The sequence below is a fragment of the Eschrichtius robustus genome, chromosome 7 (genome assembly GCF_028021215.1).
Source record: "Eschrichtius robustus isolate mEscRob2 chromosome 7, mEscRob2.pri, whole genome shotgun sequence".
Taxonomy (NCBI): domain Eukaryota; kingdom Metazoa; phylum Chordata; class Mammalia; order Artiodactyla; family Eschrichtiidae; genus Eschrichtius; species Eschrichtius robustus.
The window spans coordinates 73,531,643-73,557,534 of NC_090830.1; the positions used below are offsets into that span (position 1 = coordinate 73,531,643).

Here is a 25,892-nt window from a genome sequence, read left to right on the forward strand (position 1 = left end):
GTGCACTTCAGGCAAAAGCGGAAACTCGCAGTACGAACCAAAACTTGACCCAACCAGGCAGCAGTGATTTGACGACAGTTTGAAAGACAAGTTTGGCTGCAAGACTCGCCTCCCGCCGAGGGGTGGGGCCGTAGCAGCCCTGGCCGCGTTTCCTCCCGGCCCACACCGCCTCGGCCTGCCACGTGACCCTCCGTGTTGTGGTCCGGCCCGCGTGGGTGGCGGGAGCGGCGGGAGGGCGGGGGCGAAAAGGGGCGGGTCACGTGACGGGGTTTAAATCTCCCGCAGCCGGAGCCGCGGGGGCGCCAGTGCCGCGAGTCGAGCGGGAGGAGAGGAGGCGAGGGAGGAGGGCCAGAGAGGCAGTTGAAAGATGGCGGACGAGGCGGCGCTCGCCTTTCAGCCCGGCGGCTCCCCCTCGGCAGTGACGGCTGAGAGGGAGGCCCCCTCGCCGCCTGCCGGGGAGCCGCTCCGCAAGAGGCCGCGGAGAGACGGCCCTGGCGTCGGGCGGAGCCCGGGCGAGCCCGGCGGGGCGGCCCCCGAGCGTGAGCTGCCGGTGGCGGCCGGCGGCTGCCCGGCGGCGGCGGCGGCGCTGTGGCGGGAGGCCCAGGCGGCGGCGGCCGGAGAAGGAGACAATGGGACGGGCTTACAGGGCCTATCCCGGGAGGCGCCGCCGGCCGACGACTTCTACGACGACGACGACGACGAGGGCGAGGAGGAGGAAGAGGCGGCGGCGGCTATTGGGTACCGAGGTGCGCAGGGCGCGGGCGGGCCGGGACTGCGCATCCCCCCCTCCTCCTCCCGGGGCCCCTCCTGGGGTGGGGGAGTGTCGGGCGGGCTGGGGGCTCGGGGCTGGCTTTGCGGCGTCCCCTTCCCCGCTAGGGCCCTCCTTAGCTGCGCGCCTCCGAGGCTGCGGGCCCGGCTGCCGGAGCGGCCCGAGGACTCACTCCCTCCCTCCCTCCTCCCTCGGCCCGCGGCGCGCCCCAGTGGCCTCGCGCTTTGCGCAGCCGCGGGGCGGGCTAGCCTCGCAGCTGGTTTTAAAAAAAAGTTTCTCTCCCCTCCTATTCTTTTAATGTATTGCTTTTGTTAAATGTCTTTTGCTTCTCAGCCCACCCTCCCACCCCGCGCACACTTAAACCTGAAAATTTTTGACTGTCCCTTGCACCAACCTTTTGCAGTTGCCTTTGCTAACTGACACCTGTGCAATTTGTGTGTGTTTGGTTTTTTTTTTTGGAGGGCCTTTATTTTTTAACTTGTTTTAAATTTTAAAGAGTGTAGTTGCTTCTAAAGACGTTACCCTTCTGTGGTGCAACTAATAGTGGGCATGAGAGAGTAATAGTAGTTTTAGAGTACTTTGAGTAGTATTTTTCCTCTAATCATGTTCTTATAATGGTTTTTAGATTAAATATCTTCTTGTGTGTGTATATGTAACCCTGAAACACGAATTGACATTTTTCTGGCATAGTAAAGCAGATGTGATAGTTGTATATGTCTTGTCATCCTTGAGTGTTTCAGAGTTTCTATCCGGATAGATGTGCGTCTTTATTATTTGTATCAATAAATCCAATCAGTGGACCATTTGATCATATCAAAAGGCAACAACGTGTGCATTAGGGATTGGATTAGAAAAACAACCCCTGTTTTCAAGAAACATAGTTTAATAAGGGAAACGAATAATGCAAAGGTATTTTTGTAGGTTTAGTGTTATATAAGAGAAGTGCAAGTTGCCATGGGTATATTTGCACGACTTTTTTGGGTAAATTTTTATTTGATAAGTTTTATGAACTATTATTTGTGATCGATAAATTCAGTCTAACTAGGTTACTACTTTTTGTGTTTTGATTAAGTAGACGTAATTTCTTTCTAGATTTTGATGAACTGAAACTTAGATTCCGAGCAGAATCCCTAAAGATGAGGATATACTGTTCCTGTGAACGGTGCAGATTGATCCAGTAGGCATTCTTTACACAGGCAGTATGAATGTTAAGTGCTTTATTCATTGAAAATTGTTGTATCATAATTATAGATCTTCATAATTTTAGATGCAGATTGTTTCAGAAACCTTGAGTTCCTTTTGGTTTCTTTTGCAGATAACCTTCTGTTTGGTGATGAAATCATCACCAACGGTTTCCATTCGTGTGAAAGTGATGAGGATGATAGAGCCTCACATGCGAGTTCTAGTGACTGGACTCCAAGACCACGGATAGGTATGGTTTCACAGTTTAAGAGCTATCTTTTTCAGTATTCTCTTTTTATGTCAACAAAAAATATATTTCTCTGTCCCCTTGTAGCCTGGTGATGAGGTTAGTAGGTGTTTGATGAGATTTAATGTCATCTTGGTTTTAGGGAAAGTCTAGTGCTTTGTTTTGTTTTTGTTTTTAAATAATCTCTGTATGTAACTTTTTTATTGCTGGTTTCCTGTACTAGCATATAAGTCCCACGGGGGCAGGGATTTCTGACTGATTTGTAGACTGTTTTGTCAGTGCCTAGAAAAGTGCCTGGCACATAGTTTGTCCTCAGTAAATATTTATTAAGTATTTTGGTGAAATGAGAAATATTTTGAAGTAGAGCACAGTATCAGATTTTTTTACGAAGGTAGTAACATGACCATCTCGAAATGTTCTTTCTCTTAATGTGCTGTTTTTTTTCAAAAATGCCTTGATTGCTTAAACATAGTAATGATCAGTTCCTTTTTAGTGTTTATATTTACTGTATTTTTGGTTTTCTCAAGCTAGGAACTGATCTAAGAAATTTCAGGGTAAAGAATTAAAGCTCAGAACATCAGCATTGTATGTATCATTTTGGGAGACTGGTTAAGATTAACTTGAAGATTATTACTGGAAAAATTTTAAAGATAGTAAAGTATAGATTTCCTTTTCTTTATGTCTTTAATGATAAATAGTGTGGGCTTTCGGGACTGGTAAGATCTTTCCTGTGTTGATTTGTAGAACCCTTTTGTACATACTTCTGTTATGTTTATGTTGTATTTTTCTAGATTTTAACCATACAAATTTAATTCTAGTAGTTAATTAGTTTGACTCTTAAAATACATACTTGGTATTTTATAGCTCTAGGGGCAGGCTCAACTCCTGATCTCCCTAATCTCTTTGGGATATAGCATTAGATCTGAAGATGCTGTGAATGAAACACCTTTATAGTGCATTTTTTTACTCTGCAAAACAGCGTGAAGCATTGCTAATTTGTTACTTCAAAAAATAAATGAGATTTTCAATTACTTGGAAGTGGATCTGATCTAGTTCTTCTCCCTCTTGATATAGGTCCATATACTTTTGTTCAGCAACATCTCATGATTGGCACAGATCCTCGAACGATTCTTAAAGATTTACTGCCAGAAACAATTCCTCCACCTGAATTGGATGATATGACACTGTGGCAGATTGTTATTAACATCCTTTCAGAACCACCAAAAAGGAAAAAAAGAAAAGATATTAATACAATTGAAGATGCTGTGAAATTACTGCAAGAGTGCAAAAAAATAATAGTTCTAACTGGAGCTGGGGTATGTAAGATGTATAAAGCACTAGTATGGGGGTGGTGTATGTTTTTTCTTAAGCCTTGTCCAATTCAGAAACATTTTTCTGGTGTAGAAAAATTTATCCTTACGTGATGATGGGCATTTGTGTTTGGAAACTGCTAAAAAGTGAGTGCAGGAGCAATTACTAAATTGGTTCAGTTTTTTAAAAACCTCTCAATAACCTTAAAAAGGATTCACTTCTGTTTCCTGGCACAGTAGGTAAGTGGAATTAAGGCAAGAGTTTTACCTACATTATACCACAACTTCTAAGGAGATGCAGGGAATTTTGCTTGCATTAAAGTGTGTCAGGGTCTGATAGAGAAATTGGTTATTTGTTTGATCTTCATGGGGAAACCGGGAACCTATTTATGTGTTCGCAAGTAACGCAGTGTTGGAAAGGTAACAGATTCCTACCTGTCCTCCATTTTAAATTAAGGTGATATGATTGTGGTGGGTTGAGATTTTTCATTTGTTCCACTTTAGGTCTCAAATAACTAGTTACTTAGGCTATTTCATATTGTGTGTTGAATACAGAATATGTTACATGGTAGCGACCAGGACAGCTGTTGGAGAAAAATCAGTCCTGCTTTCTGACCTTTTGGTTAAGGGAGGGTGTTATTTAATCTTAAATGATCAGGAAGAATAGTTATGCGTTGCTCCCCCATGTGATTTAGGCAAGTTTGTTTTGCTCTGAGACTAAAGTGGAGTAAACGCTGACAAAATTGTGAAACAAAAGGATAACTTCTGAAGTCCCTATTTGTAATGTCAAGGTTTATTTGTAGAGAAAGCATAGTGTTTAAATCTATTCTTAAAAATTGAAATATTGTACAACATAGTTTTTTAAGGAAAATAAAGAAATTTAGCGTTCTTGAAGTAGTAGCACTCTAACCTAGAAGAGGGATTTCTTTGGAAATACTTGACTGTAATAGAAATTCTTGCCTGCTTTTCTAGTTAAAATAATTTGGAATGGTTTACTTCGTTCTCAATCAAGTTGGAATTGTTTTAACTTGTTGGTTAAATGCTTATAAAGGTTTAAAGTTAGCCTGACTTAAAATTCTTTACCCCATTATGAATGGAATATGTGATGGATTTAATTATACTGGTTTTTTGACTGTTTTATTTCTATTAGAAATTAAAGTAGGGCATTATCTCCATTCACCAAAAGAAGTTTCAAACTAAAAATATTTTTCAACTCTTCCCTAATTGTGTGATAAGAGGACTAATAATTATTAAGGTAGCAGTAGAAGATTTAATTGTACAAATTATGCCATGCGTATTTCAGGTTTCTGTTTCTTGTGGAATACCTGACTTCAGGTCAAGAGATGGTATTTATGCTCGCCTTGCGGTAGACTTTCCAGACCTTCCAGATCCTCAAGCAATGTTTGACATTGAATATTTCAGAAAAGATCCAAGACCATTCTTCAAGTTTGCAAAGGTACTACAAACTCTTCTAGTTGTTTCTTTGTCCTTCTCTCATGAAAAATTATTTTGCATGGCAGTCTAGTAAATTGAATGTTAGTACTGTGGTGGAGTAAAATCACTGAAATAAAGTCATTTTAGTCAGAATTCCCTTCCCAGAAGGGACTGTCATTTGCTTTTCTTCATTTTAGGATTGAGCTTATTTTCAAAGAAGAGGCTATTGCATATTTTTCAAATTTGCACTTCAGTAATGGCCTTTACATTGTCCAGGCTTTTTTAGAGGTTAGTAGATCATATAAAAGTAACATCACTGTTTTGATTTTGAATATTTTTTATGGATCATAAAGATCATAACATCTGCCTTTGGTATGTTTTATAGTAGCTAGGTTTTAACACATGAGGATGTGCCTGAGAAATTTGTGATTAGAGGTGGAGAAGAGTCTTAGATTGCATTTGAGTCAAGGTTGATCTGTTATGCTCTAGCGTCTTTAGTGCTGCTCTGTTCAGTTCAGAAGCCATTTGCCACGTGGGGCTGTTGAGTGCATAAGTGTTCTGAGATGTTATGTAAGTGTGGAAGACATACCAGATTTTGGAAACCTAGTATAGAAAACATGCAAAATATAAATTTTATTATATATTATATATATATAAATAATGATTATATGTGTAAATAATAATACTTTGATATTGGGTTATAAATGAGGAAGATTTCACATTGTTAATGTGGTTACTAGAAAATTTGAATTGTGTATATGATCCATATTATGTTTTTATTTGGCAGCTCTGCTCTGGAGTTTAAAGTTTGATGTTACAGTCTTCCCTTGGTATCTGAGGGGGATTAGTTCCAGGATCCCTCAGATACCAAAATCTGAGGATGCTCTAGTCCCTCATATAAAATGGCATAGTATTTGCGTATAACCTATGCACATCCTCCCTGTATACTTTTTTTTTTTTTAATTTTATTTTATTTTTGGCTGCATCTGGTCTTAGTTGCTGGATCTTCGCTGAGGCGTGAGGGGCTTCTCTAATTGAGGAGCGCGGGCTCAGTTGCCCTGCGGCATGTGGAATCTTAGTTCCCTGACCAGGGATTGAACGTCCCCCGCATTGGAAGGTGGATTCTTAACCACTGGACCACCAGGGAAGTCCCCTCCCTGTATACTTTAAATCACCTCTAGATTACTTATAATACCTAGTATAGGCATACCTTGTTTTATTTTGCTTCACTTTATTGCCCTTCACAGATTCTGTGGGCTTTTTTTGTTTTTACAAATTTGAGGGATTGTGAACAAGCGAGTCTGTAGGCGCCATTTTTCCAACAGCATTTGCTCACTTTGTGTCTCTGTGTCACATTTTGGTCATTCACAGTATTTCAGAGTTTTTCATTATTTGTTACTGTGATCTGGGATCAGTGATCTTTGTTACTGCTGAGGACTTAGATGATGGTTAGCATTTTTTAGCAATAAAGTATTTTTAATTAAGGTATGTACTTTTTTTTGAGACATAATGCTATTGCATACTTAATAGATTACCATATAGTATAAAAATAACTTTATATGTACAGGGAAACCAAAAAATTCATTTGACTGACTTTACTGGGATAATTCACTTTATTGCTATGGTCTGGAACCAAACTCATGATGTCTCTGAGGTATGCTTGTATGATGTTAATAGTCGCTGGTGCAGCAAATATAAGTTTTGGTTTTTGGAATTTTCTGGAATTCTTTTTCTCTGAATATTTTCAATCTACAGTTGGTTGAATCCAAGAATGTGGAACCTGCAGATATGGAGGGATAACTACGCATTATACCATACCCAAGAAATTTTATCTTTTTTTTTTTTTTTTTAATTTATTTATTTATTTGGGTGTGCCGGGTGGGATCTTGTAGTTGCGGCACGTGGGATCTTGTAGTTGCGGCACGTGGGATCTTGCAGTTGCGGCACGTGGGATCTTGTAGTTGTGACATGCGGGATCTAGTTTCCTGACCAGGGATTGAACCCAGGTCCCCTGCATTGGGAGCGTGGAGTCTTTAGCCTTTGGACCACCCGGGAAGTCCCAAGAAATTTTACTTTAGAAGTCTTTTTTCTATAGTTTAGCTTTATGGAAAGAAATTGTAAAATTGTTGTTGCTAAACTTTAGTATATTTGAAAGGGTCTTTTGTATTAGTGATTATTTTTTAATGAGCATAGAAGTGAAGTGGACCTGAATTTCCATTAAAGGATAACCTCAGCTACTTTCAAATCATGTGGTCTATTTACGTAACTATAAGAAAAGCTCTGCCAATTCAGAATACATGGTATTAGCTTAAATTGATGGACTATCTAAAGAAATAATTTTGTTTTGTGCAAGTGTGCTTATAAATGGGAATTAGAGTAAAATGGGGAAATTACATTAGATTTTCTTGGATATGATTTACTTGCTAGAACTGAAAACTAAATTTGAAAATTTTGCAGGCTACTAAGAAATTTGAATTTTTCCAGTAATCAACTTGAAACTTATAAAAAATTTTGAACTTCATGTATCAGCAGTGATGATGGTCATCTATATCTAGCCTTTAGAACAGACAGCTGGTTCACACTAAATGGAACAAATAATGTAGAGTGTCTCTTTTCCTTTGTTACAAGAATATGAATTCATGAAGATTCACTGTTTTTAACATACTGGTGCTAGGGGTTCTACTGCATGACTTTGAAGACCAGTGAAATATCACTTAGTTACTGGTTTCTTGAATTGGACCTAGGACACTGGCTCTAGTTATCGGAAATTAACACTTTTTTTTTCTGGCCACGCTGCATGGCATGTGGGATCTTAGTTCTCAGACCAGGGATTGAACCCGTGCCTCCTGCAGTCTGCAGTGGGAGTGCGGAGTCCTAACCACTGGGCTGCCAGGGAATTCCCCAGAAATTAGCACTTTAAGAAAGGCATCAAGTAACTAGAATTTACTTTGATCTTGCATCTGATTATAAGAGCTTGATTCACTAGTGCATTTATGTAATGCTCACAAGGTTTTTGCTGTAAATTCTCTGTTCTGAGAGGAAACAAAAAAAACATGCTCAAACTAACTTTTCAGCTTTTTCCCCATCACTTCAGTATATACTAAATTGCCTGACACTTGGGGAAAATGTGGTAACTGAGAATACAAATAGCAAGGTGAGAAAGATTGTAACCTTAGTTGTCTAATGTATATAATGGGTATTCAGTTTTAGCTTAAACTGGTTTTGACATGTAAGAATCTATAGAAGCAATTAAGAATTATTCTTACAAAGACAAATTATAAAAATACACATGATAGAAATCTAGACAGTGCGTAAGAGAGAATAAAGTATCTGAATTGGAGTAAAAATGGCACAGTGTTAGTGTGTTACAGTGTACAGATTTCATAGTACCTAGGAGAAGAAAAAGTTGGAGGGGCAGCATGTTTCACTTCTTTATGAAAGTTTAAGTTATGGTAGGAGCTAAATAAATAATCTTATAACTGCCACTCATATAGGATCATTGTACTTCAATTCTTATATTAGGAACTGCCAAAAGGAAAGTACCTAGTTGGTGAAATAGCACTTAAAATAAATAATAATAGGTAAGAGAGACTGAGTTAATTTGGGTCTAAATGAATAGGAAAAAGCTGAAGGATAAATAAGTAAGGACAAAGAATAAAGGATAGTATTTAAAAATGAAGGATGGGGAGGGTATGTAAATATTGTAATATTTTACTGGATTCCAAAAAGAATACATGAGTAAAATAGTCATAACCTAAAGTTTTCTTCCAGTGTCTGTACTAAGGAGAAGGTTAATTAAAAGATGGTTACTTTGCTAGTTATGAGAGAAAATGAATTTTTTTAAATTGAAGTATAGTTGATTTACAATGTTGTGTTAGTTTCAGGTGTACAGCACAGTGATTCAGTTATACATATATATGTATCCTTTTTTGAATTCTTTCCCTTATAGGTTATTATAAAATATTGAGTATAGTTCCCTGTGCTGTACAGTAGGTCCTCATTGGTTATCTATTTTATATATAGGAGTGTGTATATGTTAATCCCAAACTCCTGATTTATCCCCCCCTCCCCTTTCCCCTTTGGTAACCATAGGTTTTTTTCTATGTCTGTGGGTCTCTTTCTGTTTTGTAAATAAGTTCATTTGTATCTCTTCTTTTTTTTTTTTTAATATAAGTGATATATTTGTCATTGTCTGGCTTACTTCACTTAGTATGATAATCTCTAGGTCCATCTATGTTGCCGCAAATGGCATTATTTCATTCTTTTTTATGGCTGAGTAATATTCCACTGTACATATTTACATCTTTATCCAGTCATCTGTTGATGGACATTTAGGTTGCTTCCATGTTTTGGCTATTGTAAGTAGTGCAGCAATGAACATTCGGGTTGCATGTATCTTTTCGAATGATAGCTTTGTCTGGATATATGCCCAGGAGTGGGATTGCTGGGTCATATGGTAGTTCTATTTTTAGTTTTTTAAGGAACCTCCATACTGTTCTCCATAGTGGCTGTACCAATTTACATTCCGACCAACAGTGTAGGAGGGTTCCTTTTGAGAGAAAATAAATTTAATAGAAAGCCATGAAAACAGGAAATATTGTGAATTTAGGCATTTTGGAAGGAAAGTTTCTACAGATATATCAAGCCACGGATTGTATACAACTGAGAAGAAACAGATTTCATCTAGACTGGAAACTCAAAAGTAACGGAGAGGTGTGTGAAAGAGGTAGCTGGTTCATCAGAGCAGTTTCTCAACCTGTTGACTCTTTGGGATGGATAATTCTTTGCTGTGAGTAGCCGTCCTGTGCACCGTAGGATATTTAGCAGCAACCAATGGCCTCCTCCCTTTAAATGCCATTAGTCCCCCACCCCAGTCTTGACAATCAAAAATGTGTCCAGATGTTGCCAAATGTCTCCTGCAAGATTGCTCCCCGTTTGAGCACCAGCATGTTAAGTGCGCCTAGCTTTAGTACTGCTTTGAATTCTTCTACACAAGGACAATTAAGGCCAACATTAAAGCTATATATTCTTGTTCTGAACTGTTGTCCTCTTGCATAATAAGGCTTTAAATTGATAATGAGGTTGTGGTCATGGTTCTGAGGAGTCTAAATTCACTGGTGCTGATAAGTGGTTTAAGAGTCAGTGAAGGTGAAACCGAGGTTGTATAAAATAACTTTTTTTTGTTTTCTTTAAAGGACTGTGTTCAGAGAGTGTAGTTGCTCCCCCATATTGAATACAGTGAATGTTCTTTCCCTTAAAGTGATAAAATTCAAGAAAAAGTAGAGGGAGAAATATGAACTTCCAAAAACATATTTATTCAGTAAATTGTCACTTTATTGATAATGTGCAGATATACCAGATTATGTAGTTATAAAGCTAAGAAATCTCAAAACCAGCTCATTACTTAAAAATCAAAAAAAGCGCACACCCCCACCCCCAAAAAAGGCCACAGTCCCGTTCACTTGAAGACAGTATGTTAATACTGACTTGTGTAGGTGGATTACATATAAGTAGAGTATTATATTTGGGTGTATATTATAAAAATGGGCTCTTTTACCTACTGCTTTGGATTTGTAGTATTTCTGTTTAATAAACTTTCAGATGCTTGAATACTTGATAACGGTCATAGTGTTCATCAAGTGGTCTGCTGTAACTAATCCTGCAAGTGTTCCTTTTTTGGATGTTTCCTGCTTTCTGTTATTAAAAAGGTATTGCTCTGATTGTCCTTTTTGGTATGTTTATAATGTTCTTAGGATAAATTTCTGAAAGCAAAACTGCTAAGGGTCCTGATTTGTTTTACCTTATTGCTGCCTGGAAAGGTTGAATAATATATACTCCCATCAGAGGTGTAGAAGTGTATGAGAAAACTGATTTAGCATGCCCGTGCCCTCTCCCCCACAAAAAAAGCCTCCCGTGATACGTTATTAGTATTAATGTATTTTTTAGAAAGTGTGTGTGTGTGGGTGTGTGTGTTGGTGTGTATGTTGTGTATATGGTTTTATAAAGAAATTGAAACAGTACACAACAAACGATAGTTGGCCTCTCTCTTCAGTCTTCCCTACCTCTAATCTCTTTCTCAAAGGTTACCATGGTAAAATGTTTCATTGGGTTTCCTTCTAGGAAAAAAAAAGAGTAAACCTGTTTGTGTGTAGGGGGGAGAGGTATTGTAAGTTTCTAATAATACTTTAAAAATGATTACCGACAGAATCACGTACCCTTTTCTCTACACTGCTTTTTTCCCATTTAATATCCTTGGAAATAGTTTCATGGCGGCACTTAGATATACCTCATTTTAAAGAAAAGGCTGCATAGTACTGTTTGATAGTTGTACCACAATATATATAATCAGTCTCCTATTAGTGGATATCTAGAGTTTTTAAGGCAGTTAAAACTATCAGTGTAATAAATAAAAAATTAGCATCTTCTCATTAGTGTTCTGTTTTTGTTTACTAGTGTAGATGACTGCTTCTTACTACTTGCCATGTGTATATCCTTGAGTTGCCTGTCTGTTCTTAGCTATTTTTTTTTTCCATTGAGATGCTTTTCTTCCTCATACTGATTTGTGAGAACGTGCTTTTTTTTGGCCGCAACCTGCAGCTTGTGGATCTTAGTTCCCTGACCAGGGATTGGTCCCAGGGCATGGCAGTGAAAGCACCAAGTCCTTAACCACAGGACTGCCAGGGAATTCCCGAGAACATGTGTGGGGTTTTTTTGTTTGTTTTTTATATATATTTATTTATTTGGTTGTGCCTGGTCTTAGTTGCAGCAGGCGGGCTCCTTAGTTGTGGCTCACCAGCTCCTTAGTTGTGGCATGTGAACTCTTAGCTGCAGCATGCATGTGGGATCTAGTTCCCTGACCAGGGATCAAACTAGGGCCCCCTGCATTGGGAGCATGGAGTCTTAACCACCGGCCACCAGGGAAGTCCCTGAGAACATGTATTCTTGAAGAGTGTTTTTACATTAGAGGGTGATTGGAATTCCAGTCTCCACTAATCCCGTGAAGGATGTGCAATGTGAAATATACTTACTAGATTAGTTTTAGTGGACTGATTTGCAATACCTAATAGAAATGGTATTTAGCCTAAAAGAAAAATAGGAAACATGAGGTTGAGGGATCAGAAATTGCATAGTGGTTAAGAGCTGCACTTTGGCATCAAAACTGGGTTTGAATGATAGTTCTGCTACTTGCTAGCTCTTGTGACTTTTGGCGTTAACTTCTGTGCTTTGGTTTTTTCATCTGCAAGATGGGGGATATATGTCTACAGGAGGGTCAGCAGACCTTTTTCTGTAAAGGGCCAGGGAGTAAATGTAACCTGCTTTGTGGACTACATGGGAACTCTGTCATACTGTGTTCTTTTCCTTTACAGTCCTTGAAAATGTAAAAACCCAGTCCTCAGCCCAGTCTACAGCATTATTATAAAGTGCTCCTGTTATGCCTGTTAATTACATTAAGTAGTAACGAATGCTTGACTAATTGAAATTCTCTTGTGTTAGATTAGTACAGGGGCTGGCAAATTACAGCCTCAGTCCAAATGTGGCCCACTGCGTGTTTTTGTACAGCTGTGAACTAAAATTTTTAAATGGATGGGGAAAAAAATCAAAAGAATAATACTTCACATCATATGAACATTATATGAAATTCTAACATCAGTGATTGTAAATAAAGTTTCACTGGAACACAGCTATGCTCATTCATTGGCCTGTTGCCTGTGGCTGTGTATGTACTACAATAGAAGACTTGAGTGGTTGCCACATAGACCGTAAGGACAGAGACTGAATGGCCCGCGAAGCCTTAAATATTTGCTATCTGGTGTCCCAGTGTGGAAAAAGTTTGCTGAAGCTTGAGTTCCTTGGGGAAGCCAGAGGTTAACAGGAAAAAAGTAGTTAAATTTGTCAGGTGACTTAACTTTAATTTGCAAGTATTGATTAGGTAAGATTTTGAGTAGTCTATGGTGTTGTGGAATGAATGAAACAAGACCAGGGATTATGAGGATTTTCCTTACCAGGATCAATTAGTTTCACTTATTTTTTTGACAGCATGGAGAATGTAAATTCTAGTTTCTTAACAGCTCTACCTACTACCTAGTAAATAGTGGCATCTCAAACTTTGGTGAGTCCTTTTAGTTTTGAGGGGCTGCAGTTAACACCCCTGCTTTTGACTGGAATCTCATTCATATTGCTAGAAATTTTGAGAAGCAAGCAAGCAAGCAGAGAGCATCTCTGGAGAAAAACCATTATTTCTACATGAAAGCTTACTGTGGCAGATAGTTCTAAGCTTTAGTTTTGGTCACATTGGTTGCCTATGGCCAATTACTGGGTTGTTCTCATGTTTCTGGACACTGCTGTGAAAGCAGCCTGTCATTTTAATAGTATTTGAGCCTTTGGTCCCAGCTGTGCTTCCACTCTATTCTAAATGGATCCCTGTGGCAATTATAATGGTCCAGCCCACATGATTGGTTCCTTAATGGCACTTGAGGAGGTTCAGATTTGGGATGGCCTGTCTTGCTTAGAACTAGCGTGTCACAGTTTCAACGTGAAGAACTAATCTATATTTTATCTGAAAGTTGTATCTCCAGTCAATTAGTTTTTAGCAAACTTTCCTTGTTAAGTAAGAGCCTAATTTAGGAGTAATTTCTATTAAAAAACAGTCCTTTCAGAGTAATTTTTTCCCCATTATTTCAGGTGCAAGGTGCTGGTGTTTAATCCTCTAAATGTAAATGTATTAGAACAAAGCAACCTGGGGAGAAAACAGTGGTTAATAGAGAGCACAACCTAATGGTCCAAAACATAATGTGGCTTTCAGTTTTCTATAAACATTAGCTTTAATAAACTCTTCACTTGTTACTTCTTTCTATATGCATTGTCTTTCTTAAATTGCAAAGTTCATGAACTTTATGATAAAAATTTGAATGAGAGGCAGAATGCTTGGGTTTTATATAACATTTTCAGCAGCATATGGACATGGATGTGATAGTCTTTATAATGAGATATGCGTATTATTTTTACTTAAAAGGTATCCCGGTAGATAGTTTTTTCTAAACTTGAAATATTAAGTAGGTTAGAAGTAGTCATCTAGAATCTTACTGCCAAATTTTTTGTATGTCAGAAGTGAAGTCCCCTACCCCCCCACCCGTTTTATAGATTGTTTGTATCCTTCCTGAATTGATGCTTAAATGAATGTATCTATATACTTTGCATAAACTTCCCATTTTTGCTTAATAACAAAACAACAAAAACAAAGCTATACACAGTGGTGACTAGCTTGATTTTTTTTCACATATGTCATGGGCCATCTTCCAGGTCAGTGTATCTAGACCTTCCTCATTCATTGTAATGGCTGCATACTCCACTATTACGGATGTACCATATTTCTACAACCAGTCCTCTGTTGATGGACATACGGTTGTATCTTGTTTTTTGCTAGCATTGTAATAGGTTAGAGGCTGTAATGAATGATAAGGAAGCAGGCAGAACTACTTCAAAGAAAAAAGAGAAGAAACTTCCTTTGCCATAGTCACTTACTAAATGAAGTTTAATGAAAACACTGTCAAAAGTTGAGAGGACCAAAATTGATACTTTTTCTCTGATCTTTTTGCCATGTGTATATCTGAATTCTTTGTTTTTAAAGAAGAAACAGCATTGAAGCATTATTTGGGGGGAAAAACACACACACAAAATCCAGCAACTCAGCATTCATGAGCAACTCTATACTATACCAGTATGTGCCTGTGCAGTGGAAGGAAAACAATTTTGGTAAGGAATTAAAACTTCAGCTTTAAACTTCCAACAGGTTGATATTTATAATAAATGATGAATCAAAAATATTTTTAATATTATGTTGACAGTGCCTTTTTTAGTTTTAAAAAAGAAGTCACCATATCTTTGATATCTTTAATTTCAATTTAAACTTTTTCCCTTTTTCCTTACAAAAAAAAAATCATTTGCAGCCAACAAAAATTAGATATATATTAAGGTATGTATTTCTTCTGACTTTTATTAAAATATCAATTAGCATTTATAAGAGATGTTTGCGGGTCGACTTTATCCAGAGGCCATGTTCACTAATTGCTGAGTTTTACACATATGACAGCAACAATCCTTTCGTAAGTGTGTGTGGCATCCATCTAGATGCTTTGAGATGCTCATGTATTGTTTTTTAATTATCATTGGTAGTTTTTTTTGTTGTTGTTGTTAAACCTAAACCTGTGACGTTTGTTAACACATAATCTTTTTTCTGCTTTTTGCGTTATCTAGGAAATATATCCTGGACAATTCCAACCATCTCTTTGTCACAAATTCATAGCCTTGTCAGATAAGGAAGGAAAACTACTTCGCAACTATACTCAGAACATAGATACACTGGAACAGGTTGCAGGAATCCAAAGGATAATTCAGTGTCATGGTTAGTAAACTTCAGGATTGCTTTTTCTGTTACATATTAGTTAGTTTTGTAGGAAAAGTTAGGATTAGAAAAAAGGCTGCCATCCAGGAATGGAGATTAAGCCTTATTGTTTAACCATGTTATCTGATCAATTGTAGATAAGGAAAGTAGATTGCAAAAATATGAAACCAGAAATATTGGCGTTGACACTTAATTGTACAAAATGTCAGATATTAATGTGCTTTTGGATTTTAAAAGATGCAGCAATTATGTAACATTAAATTCTTTTATATAACCTTTCTTGATTACGAAAGTAATATTAGCTATGGATGAAAAAAACATGGCATCTTTAGGAAACCAGAGGAACTGCTGAGTAGTTCAGATGGACAGGCTTTAGAAATTTGAAGACTAAATCTAAAACAAGTATGAATAGACCATATTCTTATGTATCTAAACTGTTTTTGAAACACAGCTGTTAAGCTAAGGTAATAACAGTTGTAACCTTCCAAGTCTGCAGTTTTAGTCCTGGAGGAGTTGGTATATTAAAAGAGTAGCTTTAGGAAGCATCATTATATCAGCATCTCTCTCATGGAGTCTCTTAAAAATTTTAAAGTCGCTAGCTTTTCTGTTGTCAAGCTTACATTATAACCGTTATTTAAGAAATGGAAAAATTTCTTTAATAAAGCATATATTTGTTGGTTGTTTTTAGGTTCCTTTGCAACAGCATCTTGCCTGATTTGTAAATATAAAGTTGACTGTGAAGCTGTACGAGGAGATATTTTTAATCAGGTAATTTATCACCCATATCTTAGGAATTGTGCATGTCTCTGATCTGTTTCTTTTACCTCAGTCCTTTTTTTCTGGAAGTATTTATGTGGTACAGAAACATCCAGGAAAACAAATGTTAGTTACCATTGGGAATTCCAGAGAAATACACAAAAACCTTTCAAAACCTTAAGTTAAAAACATTGCTCCATAATCTCTTGATTATGAAGTTGACTACCTAATATATAAGCCTAAAATAAAAACCCAGATCATTAAGTGTGGTGTTACTTAACATTAGTTTTTCTCCTTACTCTCCCTTTTTAAAAGTGCCTGTCAGATTCATTTTGTAAAAAATAGTTCATGTACGCTCATTGACCAAAAAATACAGGAAAATATGGCAGAGAATGAAAACCACCCAGAAATAAATTCTGTATGTTTAGCTGCATATATAGTTGATCATATAATTATGAGAAGATAGCATATTAAAATGGAATCGTATTTTACAAACTTTTATTTTTTAAAAGTTAAGTCTCATCTGTGTACATATATACACATGCTGCTTTTTCTTCTTAATATATAATGGACTCTTGAATATCAAATGTAGGTCTATACAGATATCATAATAGCAGCATACACAGATAATAGCAAAATTTTATCTCATTGTATGTTAATAAACTAACGGGTCATTGATAGTTGATGTTTAGGTTTTATCCAGTTTTCCCTGCAATTTATCCACAGCTTTTCTGTTTTCTTTGGTAATTTTGAAATGAATTCTTGGTAAGTGTGGAAATGTTGACTCTTTCTAACTCAGGCTTGCCCTTCTCTTTCCCACCTCAACTAAAATCTGGAACATGCAGGTGGTTCCTCGATGTCCTAGGTGCCCAGCTGATGAACCACTTGCTATCATGAAACCAGAGATTGTCTTTTTTGGTGAAAATTTACCAGAACAGTTTCATAGAGCCATGAAGTATGACAAAGATGAAGTTGATCTTCTCATTGTTATTGGGTCTTCCCTGAAAGTAAGACCAGTAGCACTAATTCCGAGTAAGTGGGTGATGATTTTTTTTAGAGAACCATTTCTATATATTTTGCCATGGGTTGTGGGTCTGTAGAGTAGACCCCAATTATCTTATCCTGTTTTTTGTTAAAGAGTGGTGAAGAGCCAAACTTTAATTTTTTTAGGTGACATATTCTTGCTCAGGAAGATTGGTTAATCTGACATTTCAGTGGGGGAAGAGGGCTTTCAAAACAGAAGTAATAACAAAGGGAAACAGTTCAACTTAAACTTTTCAGTGGAATGTGCTTTAATATGGCAGGAGTTAGCATGAGCTAATTTTACATATACTGAGGAAACATATTAAAAATAATCTGTATTTTTAGTCTTAATTCGAGTAGTTAATCTTTCAAATGTAATTGACTTTTGGTCCAGTAAGTTCAGATGTATAGCTTGATACATGTGTAACGTACTCATGTAAGATAGAATTTTGGGGCTCACAATGATTGGTTTGTTTTTGTAAGAATAACAGTCATGCCTTGTCAATCATTTTATGTGGATCAGCTCTACCCACAAGGGTGTTCATGTGTATAAAAATGCTCAAAAACAATTTAAGTCCCTATTATTCTCAAGAATATTTCTTTAATCCATGCTCCCATACTACCTTTTTTCTCCCTCTAATGAGCAAGCAAGGGGGAGGAAGATAGAGGGACTAATTCAGTAGCATCATTGGTGCCATAAAAGTGAGGGAAGGAGGAGAGGAGAGTATATTAAACCCTTAACTGGAGAATTAAAATTGGACCCCCATACCAGCAAACAGATAGCTAGAGCAAACTGCTGGAAGAAACAGAGTTAAACTCTCCCAATTCTGCATCTTTTTCCTAGCCCACATGTAGTGGCTCTAGCAGTTTAACTCAGCCTTCCCCAAGTAGCTGTGAAATTCTATTAAAGTAGATTATAGGACAATTTGTAACTAAAAAAAAGAAAGAAAATTTAATGTATAAGCTTATTTGCGAGTTATTTTTTTCTATTTAAATGTGAGGCAGAGAACTTCTTCCAAGTTTCCTGTGGGGTAGTAAAATGTGTTGGTGATAGGCAAAGGTACTTTTTAAAAAATGTAAGACGTTGGTACATAATAGTGGAGAACAGACTGGTACGAATTTTCACATATCAGAAGTCATTTTAGTAGATAACTATTACCTATACTGCGCCAAGAACTCTTCTCTGCATATTAACTCAGTGCTCACTGCAAGCTTGTGGAGAAGTACTGTTATTACCCCATTATACAGACAAGGAAATTGAATACAGAATAAAAAGTCTGAGGTGATTACCCAGAGGTTACCAGGTGACAGGAGCAGAACCTGAAATTTTGCTGCTCATCTGTTTACTTGTTAGTTTGATGGTATGTGTAATAGCTTGGTTGAATACTACAGTTGGGTGTCTTCTTTGGTATTGGGAGCATGTTAGATTTTTTTTTTTTGGGCCATGCCTCACGTCTTGCAGGATCTTGGTTCCCTGACCAGGGATAGAACCCTGGCTGTGGCAATGAAAGTGCAGTCCTAACCGCTGGACCGCCAGGGAATTCTGTTAGATTTTTACATAATGCATTTCTTTTGGTTTTATTAGTGTACCTCCCTTCCTTTCTCTAATTCTTACTTTTTTCACCCTATTCTTAGGTTCCATACCCCATGAAGTGCCTCAGATATTAATTAATAGGGAACCTTTGCCTCACCTGCATTTTGATGTAGAGCTTCTTGGAGACTGTGATGTCATTATTAATGAACTGTGTCACAGGTTAGGTGGTGAATACGCCAAACTTTGCTGCAACCCTGTAAAGCTTTCAGAAATTACTGAAAAACCTCCACGAACACAAAAAGAATTGGCTCATTTGTCAGAGTTGCCACCCACACCCCTCAATATTTCAGAAGGCTCGAGTTCACCAGAAGGAACCTCACCAGCAGATTCTTCAGTGATTGTCACTCTTTTAGACCAAGAAACAAAGAGTAATGGTGATGATCCAGATGTGTCTGAATCAAAAAACTGTGTCGAAGAAAAATCACAGGAAGTACAGACTTCTGCTAGGAGCATTGAAAGTATTAATGAACAGTTGGAGAGTCCGGATTTGAAGAATGTTGCCTCCAATACTGGGGAGAAAAATGAAAGAACTTCAGTTGCTGAAACAGTGAGAAAATGCTGGCCAGCTAGACTCGCAAAGGAGCAGATTAGTAAACGGCTTGATGGTAAGAAAGGCTGTTGAAACATTTTGAAGGTTATAATTATTCTAACGAAATATTTGTCAGTGACTTTTCATTTTCTGATTTTAGTATCGTGAGGCAGGAACTATTACTACTCTGGTACAGGTGGGAAACCGAGGACCATGGAGGTTAAGTACCCCAGGCAAGGTAACGACTAGGGTGTGGAAGAACCAGGTGGATTCTGGGTTCTCTTAACCATTAGGTCGTGTTGTTTCAGATCTAGAAAACAGCTGGTTCTTTGCCACTGAGTATCAGAAATACCATCTACCCTGTTTTGACACATGGGAAGTCTTTTTATCAATTAGTTTTTAAAAAAAATAACTAATTAATTTTGGCTGCATTGGGTCTTTGTTGCTGTGCACGGGCTTTCTCTAGTTGTGGCGAGCGGGGGCTTCTCTTCGTTGCAGTGCGCGGACTTCTCATTGCGGTGACTTCTCTTGTTGCGGAGCACGGGCTCTAGGCGCACGGGCTTCAGTAGTTGCAGCACTAGGGCTCAGTAGTTGTGGCTTGTGAGCTGAATTTTAGAGCGCAGGCTCAGTAGTTGTGGCACATGGGCTTAGTTGCTCTGCAGCATGTGGGATCTTCCCGAACCAGGGCTCGAACCCGTGTCCCCTGCATTGGCAGGCGGATTCTTAACCTCTGCGACACCAGGGAAGTCCCTATCCATAAGTATTAACATAAGTGAAATCACTTTCTACTTTTTGAAACCACTTGACCAAGTATTAATCAAACAGAAACTTGTGCTCTTAGATGCAACAACTTTGTACAGCTTAAAACATTAAGTCCCATTCCACTTACTATACATGGTGAAAACTGACAAGAAATTTGAGACAAATGTATTAAGTGTTGTGATCATTTGCTCTGAATAAATTTTAGTTCAGTCGAATAAGCCTTTGGGCATTTTCCATACAGCAAGTTCTGGCCACACCGATCAAGCTACTGATATTTGTGTATATCATTACAAAAATAGGTGATATTTTAAAAGGTTTATGCTACTTGGAGGGCACTAGGTTATTGAAGGCTTTCTAAAAAACCTAAGTTCTGACTTTGATCTTGAACTGTAATTAGGGGAAGTCTTCCGTGGGGAAAACTAGAAAGAGCATAGAAGAATACTTACGCTTTCAAATGTGGCAAGAGTCAGAAGTAGAGAAATTACTGTTGATTTAGTCAGGTAAGATAAGTCTCTATCATATACAAAGTCTGCCTAGGCACTGGCAGCATTCTCTGGCTGTCTTTTTGACAGATGGGTCAAACATACAAAACTCTGCCCCAGGAAACTGGTATTATACCTTGGTTTTATTCTACCAATTTAGACCTTTAAAGGTACAGGCTTTGGAATTAGACTGAGTTGTCAGATCTACTTCTCTCTCCTAGCATTGTGAGCATTTGAAAAGATAACTGATGTAAAGAGTGTAAAACTTAACATTTTTAGCGGTTAAAACCAAACAACAGCTGGACTTTACTCACTCATTTTAGTTTGCCACTGTTTGTTGTGAGGTCGAGGCTGAAAGGGAGGAAGTTGGAGCATATAGAAGAAGCTGAAAAGGAGGAAGTTGGAGCATATAGGAAGTAAAATGTAAATGTCTTGAGGGTTGCCAAGAGGGCAGAAACAGACAGGTATAGGGTACTTCCACTGAGAAATAGATGATTCAGTTCTTCAGGGGGGCCAGAGCAGAAAGAATTACTTATTTATTTATTATTTTGGCTGCTCCGCACGGCATGCAGGATCTTAGTTCCCCCAGCAGGGATAGAACCCAGGCCCCCTGCATTGAGAGCGCAGAGTCTTAATTTAACCACTGGACTGCCAGGGAAGTCCCTGAAGTGTTCTTTTTATAAACATGGCCTAACCTATAGAAAGGAAAGGGCAGGAGAGCCATGTGCTGGGACCCTTTAAAAGACTGTGAGGGGATGTGATTCAAAGGAGATGGCCCTAATAAGAAGCACCAGGTGGGGTTTTCTTTCTCCAGTCACTGAAACACAATGAAGTAAGTGGTTTCCATGCTGCAACACATAATAGGTGAGAACTGGGTCATGATGGGGTATAAAAAAGCTTGAAAGTCATTTTGAAGAGAAACTCGGGTATGTTTGGTAGATGGTGTGTCACTCCAGATAAACTATGCAGTTAGGGTTTTGTGAATCAGTCTGGGATATGGTGCAATAAATATAACACCGTGTGATAACAGACTTAAGTCAGAAGGTACTTGGTGCTTGTGAATATAAGGGTATAAAATATTTCATCATTAATGTTTAAGGTTCCTACCCATTCACTTACATCAAAATGTAAACAAAAGCAGGGAATGCTTCTTACCATCGGAGGTCAAATCTTATATTGCAAATGCTAATTTGGGAGGGCGTTGGGAAAGAAAGCTTAAAAGGCCAGCGCTAGATCAGTGCTTCTCACACTTTAATGTGATAGGACTCTTGTAAAAATAGATTGATTCAGAGGGTGGGTGGTGGCATTTCATCTCATCAAATCTGTTCAAAGGAGTTGGTTAAGTGAGTTTCATTGAACATGGCTGTCGACATTTTTTTCATACTTGCCTCATAGGGTTGTGAAAATTATTTCATATCCAGATGAGGAAATTGAGGCACAGAGATAACTCTCCCAATTTACAAAGTTGATGAGTGGCAGAACTAAGATTTTCATGCAGGACTGAGTGATTCTATAGCTTGTTCTTGAGAAACTACAGTAATAGCCTCTAGTAATGATACTCAGGTAAAAGGCTAGAACCTACACTTTATTCCAGACAGCCCACTCAGACCAAGTCTTAGAAAGCTGGAAATAACCCACTTCTCTCTTATTACTGTATTTCAGGTAATCAATATCTGTTTTTACCACCAAACCGTTATATTTTCCATGGTGCTGAGGTATATTCAGACTCTGAAGATGATGTCTTATCCTCTAGTTCTTGTGGCAGTAACAGTGATAGTGGAACATGCCAGAGTCCAAGTTTAGAAGAACCTATGGAGGATGAAAGTGAGATTGAAGAATTTTACAATGGTTTGGAAGATGATGCTGATGTTAATGAGAGAGCCGGAGGAACTGGATTTGGAGCTGATGGAGGTGATCAAGAGGCAGTTAATGAAGCTACATCTATGAAACAGGAAGCAACAAGCATTAACTATCCATCGAACAAATCATAATGTAGTATTTGTCCAGGTACAGGAATTGTTCCACCAGCATTAGGATCTTGAGCATGTCAAGTTGAATGTTTACTTGTGAACTCAGTAGAGCAAGGACACCAGAAAGGTATAATATTTATAGACTGGTAAAACAGTTTTTTTTCCCCATGGGTAATTTTTAACTTACTTATTTCTGTGCTTATACACTCGAACACTAACTCTTTTTTTAAAAAAGAAAGGTACCTAAGTATCTTTAATCAGCTGTTGGACAAGACTTTCTTTTAAAGGTTCATTTGTATGATACATCCATATGTATATATTTTGTTTTTGCCTAGTGAGGTTCAACATTTTAAATTTTTCAAAAAGCCATCGGAATGTTAAATTAATGTAAAGGGAACAGCTAATCTAGACCAAAGAATGGTATTTTCACACTTTTCTTTGTAGCACTGAATGGTTTGAAATCCTCATTCTCTGTTCCGCTAAACTTTTGATTCTTTATTAGCACAATTACCTATTTTCAAACAAACACTGGCATTTTCCAAAACTTGTGGCAGCTAACTTTTAAAAATATCTCATGACATGCAATCTGAGTAGAAGGAAGTCAACAATATGTGGGAGAGCACTCAGTTGTCTTTGCTTTTTAAAGTGAGACTTGGTGCTAACAGTTTCCGGAATATTGTATTTGTTCAAATGAAGATGGCTTTTGTACTTCCTGTGGACATGTAGTAACGTCTATATTGGCTCATAAAACTAACCTAAAAAACAAATAAATGCTTTGGAAATGTTTCAATTGCTTTAGAAACAATAGTGCCTGCCTGGGTCCCCTCAGTTTTGAGAATATTTGCCATTGTTGTTTAAATATACCTATCAATTACGGTGGTAGAGCTTGCATTGATCCTTTCCATAAGTATTAAACTGCCAAGATGATGTGAATTTGCAAAGCCTTTATGAATCAATAATAATGGTACTTCAACTGGGGGGAGAGTGTAGTATTTTGGACTGTTGCCTCCCCGCCCCCCCCCCCCCCCCCCCCGCGCTCCATTAATGAGAGCAGCAGACCCCCTGATTACAGTTTCAAAGCCAGTAAGTACATGTTTCCTGTTGGGAGGATTTGGTGTAATAAACACCAAACTACTAGCCTAGTATTATGGAGATGAGCGTGGTGTAACTTGTAATAGCAGAATAGTTAATTAAACTAGTTCTTATAACATATTTAAAAGCTTAGCCTGCCTTAAAACTAGAGATCAACTTTTCCAGCTGCAGAAGCTTCTAGCCTTTCAAAAAAGTTCATACTTTATAAAATTGCACAGTAAGAATTTATTTTGCAGACCTTTCCAACATTGCTTTCAAATAAAGTATTCCTGTGTTGCTTTAGTATTTATTACAACTTAACAAAAAGGGTTTGAAATATAGCTGTTCTTTAAGCATAAAATACCCAGCTTAGGACCGTTACTGCCAGAGAAAAGAATTTTATTGAATGGCCATTTCCCTACCTGAAAGATGTCTCAATCTGAATTTATTTGACTACACTAAAGAATGTTGCATGATCTGTGTTTGTGCTATAGATGATATTTTAAATTGAAAAATTTGTTTTAACTTATTTTTACAGTGAAGACTGTTTTCAGCTCTTTTTATATTGTACATAGTCTTTTATGTACTCTACTGGCATATGTTTTGTAGACTGTTTAATGACTTGGATATCTTCCTCCAACTTTTGAAATACAAAACCAGTGTTTTATACTTGTACACTGTTTTAAAGTCTATTAAAATTGTCATTTGACTTTTTTCTGTTAACTTACATGGTTTAAGGTATAAAATTTTAAAGTTTTGCAGCTTTTGTACAGCTTTGAGGGCTATATTAGATGCTTTCTTCTCATACTACATTTCTTCATTCAATTTATATCTATCAGTCTCACCAGAACAGTACTTTGACAATGAAAGTTCTGGTTGTAGCAACTGGTGCATCACCAAACGTTTCAAAGCTAATACTTCAACCATTCTAGGCCAGGAGCCTTAGGCCCTGCCTTTTCCCCTCCTTTAACCCTGCCTAAGAATAACTAACTTGACATATGAAGATCTGACAAAGGACCAGCACTTTGAACTCATGTGCTGTAATCCTGTGTCTAAACACAAGGAGTGGACAAAAAATGACTCTAGATCACATTTGGTATGAACTTTCTGAGGCTGACCCGGAAACCTACTATTCAAGAGGGCAGGGACACGCCCCTTACAAAGATGTAATGAATAAATCTTGACTGGCAGTTTCCTGCTCTCAGGTCGCTTGCCTTCCTCCCCAGCAAACTTTTGAATCTAAAAACAAGAAAACCCCTCTGCCCCTGTATATCTTGTTTGCACTAGAAAAATTACCTGTAAAATCCCATCCACAGATGTTATAAAAATAAGGAACAGTGACATCATTCCATATATGCACAAAATGGAAAAAGAAGTCAGGTAGTTCACACCTTAAGAAGGAGGGTACGTGGTCATTTTAAGTAATCAAGTACCCGGCAAGACCTGATTTAATTAAAGCCATGTATTCAATGCTGTTTCCACTTCCCTTGGTTAATGCATCATATATTCCACTGATGCAATACCCTAATTAATGGCACATGGTTTAATTAGCATCTACCTTACAGCATTATTTGATAAATTTTATTTGAAACAAGTCTCAACTCCTAGACTTATAATCAAAAAGCTCTTCCGACTCCTTAAAAATGAACAAAGTCAGCCTTGGGATGCTAGCAGAAATGTGGAGAAATGGTCTAATGACTCCTCTTTTTAAGTGCCTCCCAATTGGGATTAAAGAAAGATCACCTGGGAAATTTTTGAAAGTAACCTGAGCATCACCTCTTAGAGGTGACATTTAACAGGCCTAAGGTGGGGCTTGCACATAGTATTAAAAAGTAGCCCCAGGTGATTAGTAAGGGTTGAGAAGGAAAAGGAATTGGGGAGTTCCCTTCTGCATTTAACACTCCATTCCCGGGGGCAGGCCTAACAGGGAAGGTAAGGCAGACTTACAGAAAACAAACATTCTATTCCCAGTTTATCTCTAGAAGTGTTAGCGGTGTAAGAGTGGGGAGGCTACTGAACTATACAGAAAGGAGAACAAAACTATCATAAGGAGTTTGGATGGCCCAAGTGCAAAACAGGTCGGGGATCGGGAAGAGGCTGAGAGCAGGACCATTTGCCCTTGCTTTCAGAGAACTCACCATATGCAGAGGAAGACTGCCTTATACATATTACACTTCATCAAAAGACTTGGTTAAACTAAATGCAGTGAAAATCATCTACAAGGCAAAAAAAGAAAAACCAAACCTGTTAGAAATCAACCCTAATGAATGGTCCTTATGAGTGGGCCCTATGTGAAGGCTGGGGCTCTTAATTTAGGTCTCTCAGTTTTGAAAACTACATTCTGGTTTTATTTCATGCCAA

The 25,892-nt window shown here is 38.0% G+C and overlaps 1 protein-coding gene across 1 annotated transcript; it reads left to right on the forward strand.

Annotated features, from left to right (window-relative positions):
- Positions 1 to 318: 318 nt before the first annotated feature.
- Positions 319 to 24,136, forward strand: SIRT1 (sirtuin 1). Its single transcript, XM_068547660.1, has 9 exons — positions 319 to 746; positions 2,085 to 2,201; positions 3,273 to 3,514; positions 4,812 to 4,964; positions 15,197 to 15,344; positions 16,033 to 16,112; positions 16,946 to 17,132; positions 18,759 to 19,322; positions 22,153 to 24,136. The coding sequence occupies exons 1-9, from the start codon at positions 368 to 370 to the stop codon at positions 22,479 to 22,481; spliced, it is 2,199 nt and encodes a 732-aa protein (XP_068403761.1). The 5' UTR covers positions 319 to 367; the 3' UTR covers positions 22,482 to 24,136.
- The last annotated feature ends 1,756 nt before the right edge of the window (positions 24,137 to 25,892 follow it).

Coding starts and splice junctions, on each gene's coding strand:
- SIRT1 (XM_068547660.1), top strand. CDS start 368: ATGGCGGACGAGGCGGCGCTCGCCTTTCAGCCCGGCGGCTCCCCCTCG. Junction 17,133..18,758: donor ACCAGTAGCACTAATTCCGA/GTAAGTGGGTGA, acceptor CCCTATTCTTAG/GTTCCATACCCCATGAAGTG. Junction 19,323..22,152: donor GATTAGTAAACGGCTTGATG/GTAAGAAAGGCT, acceptor ACTGTATTTCAG/GTAATCAATATCTGTTTTTA.